General features: G+C 37.8%; 1 protein-coding gene across 3 annotated transcripts in view; it reads left to right on the forward strand.

Moving 5' to 3' along the window:
* Positions 1–12,349, forward strand: part of RASSF6 (Ras association domain family member 6) — a 53,330-nt gene that overhangs the window by 35,665 nt on the left and 5,316 nt on the right. For 2 of the 3 annotated variants that reach the window (XM_051820216.3, XM_008267756.5), the window contains 3 exons: positions 996–1,138; positions 6,772–6,869; positions 9,107–9,291. In XM_051820216.3, coding sequence (XP_051676176.2) covers positions 1,026–1,138; positions 6,772–6,869; positions 9,107–9,291 — 396 coding nt within the window. In that variant the 5' untranslated portion in view covers positions 996–1,025. Of the gene's footprint in view, positions 1–995; positions 1,139–2,492; positions 2,603–6,771; positions 6,870–9,106; positions 9,292–12,349 lie in introns of all 3 variants that reach the window. The other variant, XM_089302642.1, reaches the window with a different exon arrangement.

A 12,349-nucleotide genomic window follows, 5' to 3' on the forward strand; every position in this document is an offset into this window, starting at 1 on the left:
AGTTCTATGGGAACATTGTTCTCAGTGTTGTTTAAAAACAAGTAGTGTTCAACACATGTTTTTAAATTTTTCTTTAATGCACAGCATTTTCTTCTTTTATTACACTATTTCTAACTTAAAAGAATTTCCAGGGCCAGTGCTGTGGCATAGTGGGAAAAGCCGCCACCTGCAGTGCCGGCATCACATATGGGCGCCAGTTCCAGAGCTGGCTGCTCCATTTTCAATCCAGCTCTATGCTATGGCTTGGGAAGACAGTAGAAGATGGCCCAAGGCCTTGGTTCCCTGCACCCGTGTGGGAGACCCGGAAGAAGCTCCTGTCTCCTGGCTTCAGATCAGCACAGCTCCAGCAGTCACAGCCACTTGGGGGAGTGAACCAACGGATGGAAGACCTCTCTCTCTCTCTGCCTCTCCTTCTCTCTGTGTAACTCTCACTTTCAAATGAATAAATAAATCTTCAAAAAATTTTCCTAAAATTCTATTGACTTTTCAAAACTATCACTTTGATAGTGTTTTGGACTTTACAGTGTGTTTTCACATGTACTCTGTATACAGAATTCTCATGTATTCTGTATAACTTTTTGAGCTAAACTTTTCTTGTTCAGAAATAAGAAAACAAGTGCTAAGTGTCCCGATAGTTCTTTCCTATGATTTCTAGTCCAGTGCAATTTTAAAACCTGCTTTAATTTTAAATTAAACAGAATTACAGAAATACAGAATTCCACTGAATGGACGATTCAGAGTTCAGACTATCTTAGCATACTACGCCCTCTGGTGGATGTGCCATTAGCATTGTGACTAATTTTATTGGGTATGGTTTTCAAAAATAGAATATTTCAAAAATAAGTCTTTTGTAGATAAATTAATAAAAATCATTCTTGGGATTTTTGAATCTGTTATTGTTTCTCATGAACTTAATTTCCACAACATCAGTTAAATCATTTAGCTTCTATAAATCATACAAAAACAACGTGGGGGAATATTGGTTTCTTCCTTAGGCAGAAGATGGCAACCTAATTGTGGAAGGAATGCTGGACATTTTCTGGGGAGTAAAACGACCTATACAGCTGAAAATACAAGATGAGAACCAAATCTCTCCTTTCACTACGTTGAAGTCTCCAGAAACCTTTTCCACCAAAGGGTAAGCCATCTTTCATGCTTTTAGTTCCTTAGATGATATGTATATTTACATTCGTTGTATGCACTCTGAAAGAGGGAGCTGATGCTTGTTGGTAAATGCTTACACAGTGGATTTGAATCCCCTGTGAAGTAGGAGTTTGTAAGTCAGGACTCTGCAAAGTTATGTAATTTGTGCAAGCTCCCCGCTAAGGTTGGCAGAAGTTAGAACCTTAGTTCTACGGGCAACGGAATCTGAGCTCTGAATCCCTTTACAGTATTGCTTCTCTCCTGAGAGTCTACGTTCTTTCATTGGGAAAAAAAAATATTGTAACCCAGGATTTGTTTATCCCTATCCTAGTCTCCTAAACATGGGGCAGAATTTAGACATCTCTCACTGGAGCAAGGGATTCTTCCTGATTTCTAATAAAGACTTAATCATGCCAGACCTGATTGTTCTGATCCTGCTCAACAGAGCACAGCAAAGTGCATTAGAAGTTAAATAAATACGCAAAACAATTTCCTGTATGGCTTACCTTGAATATCCAAGTTGAGCTGTTTTCTTCATTATTCCTTCCACTTATCAAAAAAATTAATTAATAAGTATTCCCGACAGGAATATACCTACAAAATTCCCTCCTACCTCTGCTTCTCCCTTCCTTCCTTCCTTCTATTTTTTTAAATTCTTGACTTCCAGCTCTTCTCCCATCTCTACATGAACACTGAGCTATGAGCCTTCTCTTCACAGCATTCTGTCCTCCCATTCATTGTTAGGGTGAGTCAGGTTCTCTCAGAGGGGAGGACAGGAAAAGGGCTGCCAGGACAATTTGCACAATGTGGTCTTTGGCCACAATAAGAACAAACAGCTGTCACCTCAAGGGAAGTCTGCTTTTCATTTGGAGAAAACATTTAAGCCCCACGATGACTGTTGGCTTGCCAATGTTTCCAAACATTATGCCCCAGCATTAAGAACATTTTTAATTCCCTACACATATTGTTCAGGTTCTCATTCTCCTGAATCTCTGAGCAGGAGACTACCAGCTTCGAGACACCTATTTGCCATCCTTTAAGACTCAGGTCAGGTGACATTTTTCAGAGAGCCTTTTCTGGCCCTTCAGTGTGTAGTGGGTACATTGACACTTATCTACATCACTCTCAGAGCATACAGCTTCCTGCATTTTTATGAACTGATTTCCCCCTCTGTAGTGTGAGCTTCAGGATGGGAGAGAAGAAGCTTTGTTCATCTTTGCATCCCAGTGTACCTGGCACAAAACAGGGGCTCAAAGCGGAGTATCAAGGGGAGTCCCCAGAAACTTGTGGTTCAATTACCTCTGCTTTGTTGGAAGGATTCTGTCTCTGCATCTACCCCTTCCCACCAGCCTCCTGACCATGCTGAAGATGGCCAATGGTATGGAATCCAGACGTTAGGAAACAACGGAGGACCAGTCTTAGGTAGCCTGATGTTGTCACCTGCATCCCACCCCTTGAGGTACTGGACAACTGATAGGACTGATGAGTCTACATGAGAAGCATCACTTTTTTCAAAGAAGAAATTGCCCTGGGTCCAACATTCAGAAACCTGTACAACATAACGAATTCACAGAATTAGCTATCACACTTCATATTACCTCAGAACGCAAGGCCCACTTCTCTGAGCAGTCAGTTTCTTTTGTTGCATTTAATTTTTTTGATTCATGAAAACTTAATAAGTATTCAGTTTTAAAGGAAGATGTAAGGGAGAGGAAGTAAGGTACATGTAACAATACATTCAGCCATCATGATTTTGATGGTTTTCAGTTTCACGATTGTTCTAGCAGTCTTGAATTTTTGTATGAGTTTCAAGACCACAGGTGGACAAAGTCCTGTCTGACAGCTCTCCCTATAGTGCAGCCAATGCTGCAATCCCATCCTTGGGATGCACCTTCTCTAGGACCCGTTTACACTTTCATCATTTGCCAGATGAAACTGGGAAGCAAACAGAAGTTATTTCCTAGAATTTAAATCTGCAAAAGAATTACCTAGAAAACCATGTCAGCCTGCTTTTTATAATAGTAGGTAGCTTTGCACAATGCTTGAAACATGCACTTGCAGTACATTTGAACTTTCTGGAGAGCAAGAATTGGCAGAGAAAGATCCTTCTCCTTATACACTTATAGACACACACACACACACACACTCACACACACAAGCAAGCAAAATTTGATTTGATTATGATTAACTACTCTGATAGCCAACTGAACACTCAGGTAGGAAGGCATATTTGGAATGGCTTTGCTCTGGCCTCTGGTTCTCTGGTGGGGTACATAGCCACATCAAGTATTATTTTTTGTTTCAGTTCAATCTTATACATTCTCACTCTGGTGGCCACCCTTAAGGTGGTATTTGCCTAAATTCTGGGCCCCAATTAAATTGTGTAAATAAATTTATTATTTCTTCACTCTAATCCTTCTCCCATGTTCCTTTTCCCACACGTGGCGTCTACAGGCAGAACCTGTACCTGTGCTGACATGGGATCACAGCTGTGGTACTTCCAGCAGCTGAACCCTGTGTATACACCTGCAGGAAGGGCTGTAATCTGGCTTATTTCAGTTCACCTCTGAGAAAATCACCAATCTTTCCATGCTGGATTTTTTAATGATGTTTGACATGAGTCACAGCTGAATGGGAGTGATGGAGGCTTCAAAGAATTGAGTTTGTTTGAGCTCTGACCACTTGTGATCCTTTATGGAAATGATTCTATGGGTAGAACTTTGATCTCCCATATCTAGGCCAAGTGTTTTCCTTCGGAAATTTTTCATTAAAAAAGAAAAGAGCAATCTTTTTGAGATGATTTTTGCTGGCACTATTTTTCATTGCTGTTTCTAATATCTTTCCAACATCTGTTTTGCCTTATTTTGGACAAGTCATAGCAGTGTGACATAAAGAGCAGAACTAGGCAGGTGTACATTTGAATTACATCAATAGTGCTGGAGTTCCCTTACAATACAGGTAAGGAAGTGACCACATTCTATTTGTCTATCCAATTTCCACCTCCTTTTTGTTTTGAAATTTGTTAGAAAATTTCCCCCACAGTTTAAATTTGCAAGTCACCGTGAAACCCGGTCAGAGACAAATAAACAACCCCCCAGTTTGGGCAAGTTAAACTATTTCATGTTACATAAATTTCTAAGCTGTTTTCTCTTGAAAACTCTGGAAAACCACCCTCCCACCCAGCATGTCCATCACTGGATATGGTGACTCTTCACAGGACACAATCCAGAGGGGGATACTGATGCTTTCTGCTATAGATAGTAAGGAGAGAGGAAAGGAGGCTAAACACTGGATGTATCCAGTCATGCTTAGGCACCTATGTTTGTGTGGTGTCACTAAGCTTAAGAACGTGAGACCCTGGCAGCCACCGAGTCTGCCAGGTCAGCAGCCATCTGGGTGGCACATCACTGCTCTGCATACCTGGGGAGTCTCACCTCCTCCACCCATTGGAAATAGTGCCAGATTGCTTTGCATTTTTAATTCCTGCTTTTCATAGATATTCTCTCTTTTCCATTATTAATTCTCCTTCAATGTTAAGTATATCTGCCCCCTTTTGATTATTAATCTGTCATAGATTGGAGGGAAATAGGTCATTTTATTTGCCATAAGCGTAATTAGATTCTAGGGCAGGCATTTGGTGCAGCAGTTAATAGGAGGTTAGAAAAACCCACAACCCTTATTGAAGGGCCCGGATTCAAGTCCAGTTTCCCATCCACATGCCAACTCCCTGTTAAGGAGCATTCTGGGAGCAGCAGGTGCTGGCTCAGGTACTGGAGTTGCTGCTACTCTCTTAGGAGACCCAGACTGTGTTCCCATTTCCTGGCTTCAGCATGGCCCAGTCCCTTTTGTTGCAGGCATTTGAGGAGTAGACCAGTAAATGGAAGATATCTCTTTCTCTCTCTCTCTCTCTCTCTCTCATTCAAATAAATGAATAAATACTTCAAAAATTTAATTAGAATCTGAATCAGTACTTGAGTATTTCTTCTTTGGGTGTGTTACCTATATTTTTTGGGACATCTTTTTTTTGTTGTTGTTTGCTTTTTAAAGATCTCATTTATTTATTTGGAAGGCAGAGTGACAGAGGGGAGAGGATGAGAGAGAGAGATCTTCCATCCACTGGTTCACTCCCCAAATGGTTGTAACAACCAGAGCTGGGCCAGGCCAAAGCCAGGAAAGACTGAAACTATCCCAGTCTCTAGGGCCATCTTCTGCTGCTTTTGCAGCACATTAGCAGGGAGCTGGATCAGAAGTGGAGTAGCTGGGACTTGAATCAAAGCTCACATAGATGCCAGAATTTGCAGGTGGTAGCTTCACTCTCTGTGGCACAATGCGAGTTTTGACTCCTTATAATCTAACAGTAGAGGGCGCTGGAAAACTAATTACCAAATATATTAGGATTACTCTACTTCATAAGACTATTATGCCAATCAAATGATGCAATAGTTGTAAAAAGACTTCAAAAGAATTCAAAGTCAAGGGAAAATTTTTTCACATTAATTATTAATATTAAATATTATTTTTTGGTTGCCACTATGACAACTGGATAGAATAGATGACACAAATCATCTATGGATAATGCATTTCATTATATGGAAATAGATATTGTGGAAAAAGCCCTTAGTGGGACTAAGACTGGCTCCATACATAAGAATATCCATTTGCTTAGAGAGATTAAGAATGCCTTGAGCCCCTAAAGGTTATTGGCCTATCACAAAATAGATACAGCTGGTCAATATCATGAAGATGGTGACATTGAAGATGAGGATGATTCTTAAGATTCATAACACATATTGAGTGCTTAGTATGCGCAGGGCATGATTTCAAGAATTTTGCACAAATTAACTCATTTAATATTCATATCCTACATGCTATTACATCATATCTACGTTACAGATGAGAACATCGAGGCACAGAGAGGATAAGCAGCTGCCCAAGGCCAGCAAAATAAAGACTTGGCAAAATAAAGATGAGTGTTGGCAAAACAAAGATGGGTGCTGACCTGATGTAAAATAAATAAGCCGCTGTCAGGTCCTATTGGTTCCGAGCACTAGAATACACTGAACGTTGCTACTACCCTATATGAAATTATAATTCTTCAGAAAAGGAGTTTCTCATGCTTTTCCCCTTTCTAAACTGCTCTTCTCCATAGTAGTCAATGGCCTTCAAGACAAACAAAATATTTTATTCTCCCAGAGCCACTCCCCCCAATAGTACTTTGAATACAATGGATACTCAATGTGCATTAGAAGGATGAACACTTTTATATCTAAATTCACCCAAGAATCTCATGAGATATCTGTATAACTATGAATTCTGTTGCTTTCTCCTAATTCCATTTGCATGTAGTTTTTGCAGATTCTATCTAGCCTTGTGTTGAGATGTATAACTGAATTATTGCTCTAAAACATTCAAGATATAATCCCAAAAAGTACAGGAAGTATTTAAAACGCATGTTGGTAACTCTGGGATGAATATGATTTTAATAATATCATAAGATTGTTATAACTTTGGTGATTTATCCACCTACAGAGGTCCATAAGTATTATATTGATATTATAAATCTGAAAGCCATTGTGAACCTCAATAAGAATGGAATTGATGTTATTTACAAGATTGATTACTTTGCAGGAGAATGACTCGCTGGGGAGAATTTGATGATCTTTATCATATTAGCGAGCTGGACAAGACCCAGATTCCAGCATCTGAAGCAAGGAATTCTCAGGAAGGTCAGTATTAAGGGAAGATTTATTTTTTTAATCAATGTAAGGATTTATTGCTGAAATCTAGCATTTTATACTCTACTACTCAATAAGCTTTTGTTTTATACTTTAAAAACATCTTCTAGATGCATAGTAACTTAAGTCTCCACCATGCTCCTATGATATTTAAGAAAGTTATCTTCTTATGTAAAATTATGATTTTTTTAAAACTTATATGAAGCCACTTAGGTTTGATTGACTAGGGAGCACTAATGGTTTGAATGTACTCTGTATTCATAACATTATTCAATATTTTCCCCAAGGATTAGAATCATGTATTGTTCCAAGTAGTTTTATATGTTAGACCAACCCCTTCAGACCTAGTCCAACATCCTTTTAAAAGGTGAAGCTTTAATTAGTTAATAAATTTATATATAGCATCATTCTCAGAAACAGTAGATATGCTGATATCACTTCTATATTTAATGGAATTATTTCAAAGATTTATTATAAAAAGAGAAATCTAATTATCAGATGAGTTCATATCAAACTTGGCAAATCCATGAATAATCCCAGCTCCTGGCACATGTCACATTAGTAGCTGTAATAATAATGAAGAGGATGTGAGAGTAATAATGATCTTCAGAGCTATAATTTACTGAGACTCTGCCAAGTATCGTGCATGATATTTTATTTTTTTTCATGTATTGCTTCATGCAGTTCTCACACACAGACATTCAAGGAGGAGCTGATGACTGAGGATGGAGGCTGGGGGTGACAGAGTTCAGTTACCTGAGCTGAGGCTATGATATTTCCACACCAGGTCCAGACTGAACAGTGATTTCTTGCCGGCATTAACTTCTTGAGCCTACCAGTAACCAATATCTTCTAATGTGTAGCTTTTTAATATTTCCAAACCATTTTCAATTCTATCTCCTCCTTTCTCCTCTGTCATCTCCCTAAGAATTCAGATCCTACTTTTAAAAATGAGATTCCTTGTAGTACTCCTCTACCTTTGTCTTTAGGACCTTGAAATTTTGTTATATTAAAACATGAGTTCTTCCAATTATCCCTTTGAAAATATCCACTAAGCTCAGGATAATTCCAAAAGCTTGGCAACAAAGATGCCATAAAACCTGTTTAATTGTTTTTAAGCACCAGAACTAAACAAAGATGAAATATCTCATGTTTATTTGATGCTTATTATTCTAATTACAAAAATATTATTTAAAATCCCAAGGTAAAATAGAACACTGTTGCCACCAGATGGCCCTATTCTTACATGAGAACATATTTAGTTGAGGAAATTGGAATAAATGCTATTCTCAAGGTGCAAACAGAAATGGAAGCAGAAGGCAAGCTTGAATCTTGATAAGCTTGAATCTTGGGCTACATTGTACCTAACCTAGATTCAGCTTAAACTCACTCTCCCCACCCAGTCCAATGCTATACTATAAGTTTAAATTCTAACCTAAAAGAAGTGGTAATAATTATAAAAAATGGAATAACAGCCAAATTTTGAGTAGGAGATTATGAATTCTTTAATATATATGACTAAATGAAAAGAAATTATAAGATAGTGTACAATTATGGAGAACAGTCATTTGTATCACACTTCTGGAATGTTCTTGAAAGTATATTATGTGATATCTCTGTGGTTTATTACAAGTAGGCCCTAGTCCAAATCATCCTACTACTTTCACTTTTGTAAAAATCAGAAATAATATCTTTCAAATCTCTATATACTATACAAATGATTCTCAAGGATCTTTCTGTAGTTTTGCAGGGAAATTAAGGCCCAAATGGCCATCTTTTTAGGAAAAGTCCAATGAATCTGGAACCAAAGTAAAAATTGGCATCCAGACCTGTTCCTATCACCTATAAGTGCTACTTCAACTCCGTGTACTTTATCTTAGGTGGAAGAGATAGACTTCCTAGAGCATCAAGTTTCTTCTCCTAGCTCTAACATTCAGAAATCCATATAATGCACCACCCCCACATAGATTAAGATGGAAATAACACTTAAACCCCAAATACGTGGCCATTTTCTATGAGATCCAAGTCACCGGCAACATTTTCTGTCTGAGTCAGTCCCAGACAATATTAAATATAGAATATGTAGCTAAGCAGTGGACTATAATGCTTTTAAACATCAAGGAAATAGCAGCATTCCTAAAATTAATAAAAACATATATGAATCCACCCCAGGATGCAAGGAGATAGGCAGCTAAATGACATGGGCTTTTAATCTTTATTCTTCCCAGACTATTTGTCTTACCACAGCAGCACTCTGAAACCACGTGCAGATGAAGAGCCACAGTCCTCACTGCTTTACAGAACCATGAGTGAAGCAACCCTGGTGAGGAAAAGGATGAAGCCGCTAACGATGGACCGAAAAGACAGACAGAACCATAGGGCCTCTATTAACGGACATTTCTATAACCACGAAGTGAGTTGTTAAAGTTCCACTTATTTGAATTCCATCAATGTGATGTAGAATAATGTTATCTAGTGAGCTAACAATACCACTCAAATCAACTTGCAATTAAAATGGTAATAATAACAATAGTATTTTGTCTCAGATTTATTGAGCATTCCCAACTGTTAGGCATTAAATCAGTTTAAATAGATTTTGAGTGAATTATCTCATTAATCACTGAAACAATCCTAGGAAGTAGGTACCATTAGTTTCTCTACTTCACACACGAGTTAATGAGGTTCATGTAGCTTTGGCAATTTGTCTTAGATCACACTGCTTTTAAGAATAAATAAATTTGAACCCAGTCCTATCTGACTCCAGAATCCACGCTCTTCACCAATGTGATGGGTGGATTCCTTCCAAGTGGCAGGCACTGGCCAAGCGTTGGAAATATATAGATTTTTCAATTGATGCCTCTGCCAGCATGAAGCTCAGGGCTTAGACAGGAAAAGCAACATACCAACAAATAATGTCGGATAATATAAATAATAGATGTGAGTTTGAAGGACTTTTCAACAGTAATATTTAAACAAAAAGAAAAAATCATCCAGAAACCTATTAATTCCAGTAAATTGAACATCTCATTTTGCATATTCCCTTCCAGGTCTTATACATATACACTTACTTTTTCTACAAGTGTAGTTGAAGTTTCGATACAATTTGCGTTCTGATTTTTCAACAATGTGTGTTAAATTTATATGTGCCTTTCCATGGTTCTTGTAAGATACTTCTGTTTGCTGAAGGAGGCCAATATCATTCTTTTTCCAGAACTAAAGTATTTTTCATGCCATGCACTTTAGCAATCCTTCAGCCATTCATTTAACAAATACTTAGAGAGCATTTATACTATACCAGGCACCCTCTGAGCTTTTTAATAGTAATTCATTTTTCTGTAGGCCTGTTCCTGTAGGGTTTTCTACATTATTCCTTCTTTCACCCTAGAGAGAATATGGGTAGTGTACCTTTGAGGTTTGGTCAGAAGAAACTCCCTTCTCAATTCTTCATTCAAGTTGGACATGATTTTCTGGTTCAAGAATTTTCCTCTTGGCTATAAAGTAGCATTCACTGTACTCACAGATATGCAACTATCAATTGTCCTGGTTTCTTCCTTTTCTCAGAAATTGTGTTGTATAGCGTCATTTATGGGGTGATTTTTATCAAACAAGGAAAGCCACACTGCTCCAGATGAGTGGCTTCTAGATGCGTCACTTTTGCTGAGAATAAAATTGGCACTAAGTTGGCATCACAGTGTGGTGGTTAAATGCCTGGGTCCTGGAGCTTGACAACCTGATTTCCAGTTCTTGCTGAGCAAAGTTAAACATTTACTCAGTCTCTTGCTTTTAGTTATTTTATCCTTCCTACTTTACAAGGTTATTGATGGGATGAAATGAAATGAAATGAAATGGATTAAGCTCTGAGCACATGAAACCTCTTGATACTGCCACTATTGTGAGCCACAGACAATATCCATATTAAAGTCTTAGATTGTGATATTGGAGATAAGTTATGGTGACTATGACTCGACAAGTATATATTTCTATCCATTCAGTAATAAATCATTTTGTAGCAAGGTTCTAGCATGTGTTTTGGGCAATATAATTAATATAAAGATTGTGGTTTTAAAATAAAGTCCTCATCAACATGATTTCAAATTCATTTTATGTTGGCATTACTCACTTATTTGTAAATGAAGTCACTGAAGTCTTGCGATGTTAAATGAGCTGGCAAAGTTGGGGTGAGTAGACTGTGGAGTGCCCTAATCTAGTGCTATTGCCATGCTCCGTGACACTTCACATAAACAACGTAAACCTGCAAATCAAACATACAGGAGCCCTGAGTTACTGTGGGACGAACAGGGCTCCATAGATCTGATAAGCAGTGCTCCTAAGGGTCACAGAGTGCCTTATTCAGGCCTTAAAATGAACACAGAAACGAATTTTTCTCATACGTAAGGTTTTCCCAGACATTCTCCTCATATTGTCTCAGAAAACTTACCTACATATGCAGATTTTTTACTCACACAAATGCCGTGGTTACATGTATTCTTTGACAATTATTCATATTTACCAGGTTCTCAATATAGGATTTATCTAGCACTCCAAAAGGCCGCCCCAAAACCCACCCACTTCCACATCTGCTGAACTTACCCTATTTTTACAGAGGCTTGGAACATTTCAAAATTGGAAATAAAGACTGTGGAAATAAATCTTGACTTAATATCCTTTTCTAACTTTTAAATACATCTCATGCCATGTGCTCTTCCTTTCTGCTATCTGATAAGTAAAACTTATTCTTTTTCTATTCTCTGTTACACATGGAATTGTATCTCCTACAAGATAACTGTCACAAGTTATATTCACACCAGCAATTACCTACTTGTGAGACCCCACTCACTATTTTTCTTTTGTAAAATTTGAACATATTTCATTTGTATCACAGAATTTAAAATCAATCTGGTCTACTTATGGTTATGAATTCAGTTATTTAATATTTATAAGGGGTTTAGAATAACTCTTACTACATAGTGAAAACTATAGTAAGTAACTAATTATATGAAAATCCTATGGAATCCGTGGAATGCTATAGCTTTCAAGAATTATGAATTCTGCCTCTGCTCAGCAATCAACTTACATACTGACAGCAAACAGATAGTGTGGCCCTACATAGGCACAATCACGTCTTAATTCCTTTCATAGACTTGTAACCAAGAAACATATACAAAATAGGGAAATCCTAGCTGAGTAAGTATTACTGTCCAGCATTTCTCCAAGTGTGTTCCAATGACTACATACTATTTGTTGAACTCTGTATTTAGCATAGGGCTAATCTTATTTTATAAAGTTAATTGAAAATAGATCTTAGTAAAAAGTAAGAATGGGAATAGGAGAGGGAGGAGGAAGAAGGGTGGGAGTGCAGATGGGAGGGAAGGTGGAGTCAGAAGAATCACTGTGTTCCTAAATTTGTATATATAAAGTGCATGAAGTTGGTATACTATTCAACAACAAGAAGAAAAGCAAAAACAAACACT

This window comes from Oryctolagus cuniculus, chromosome 8 (genome assembly GCF_051225735.1).
Source record: "Oryctolagus cuniculus isolate XC-2025 breed Fujian yellow rabbit chromosome 8, ASM5122573v1, whole genome shotgun sequence".
NCBI classification, from domain to species: Eukaryota; Metazoa; Chordata; class Mammalia; order Lagomorpha; family Leporidae; genus Oryctolagus; species Oryctolagus cuniculus.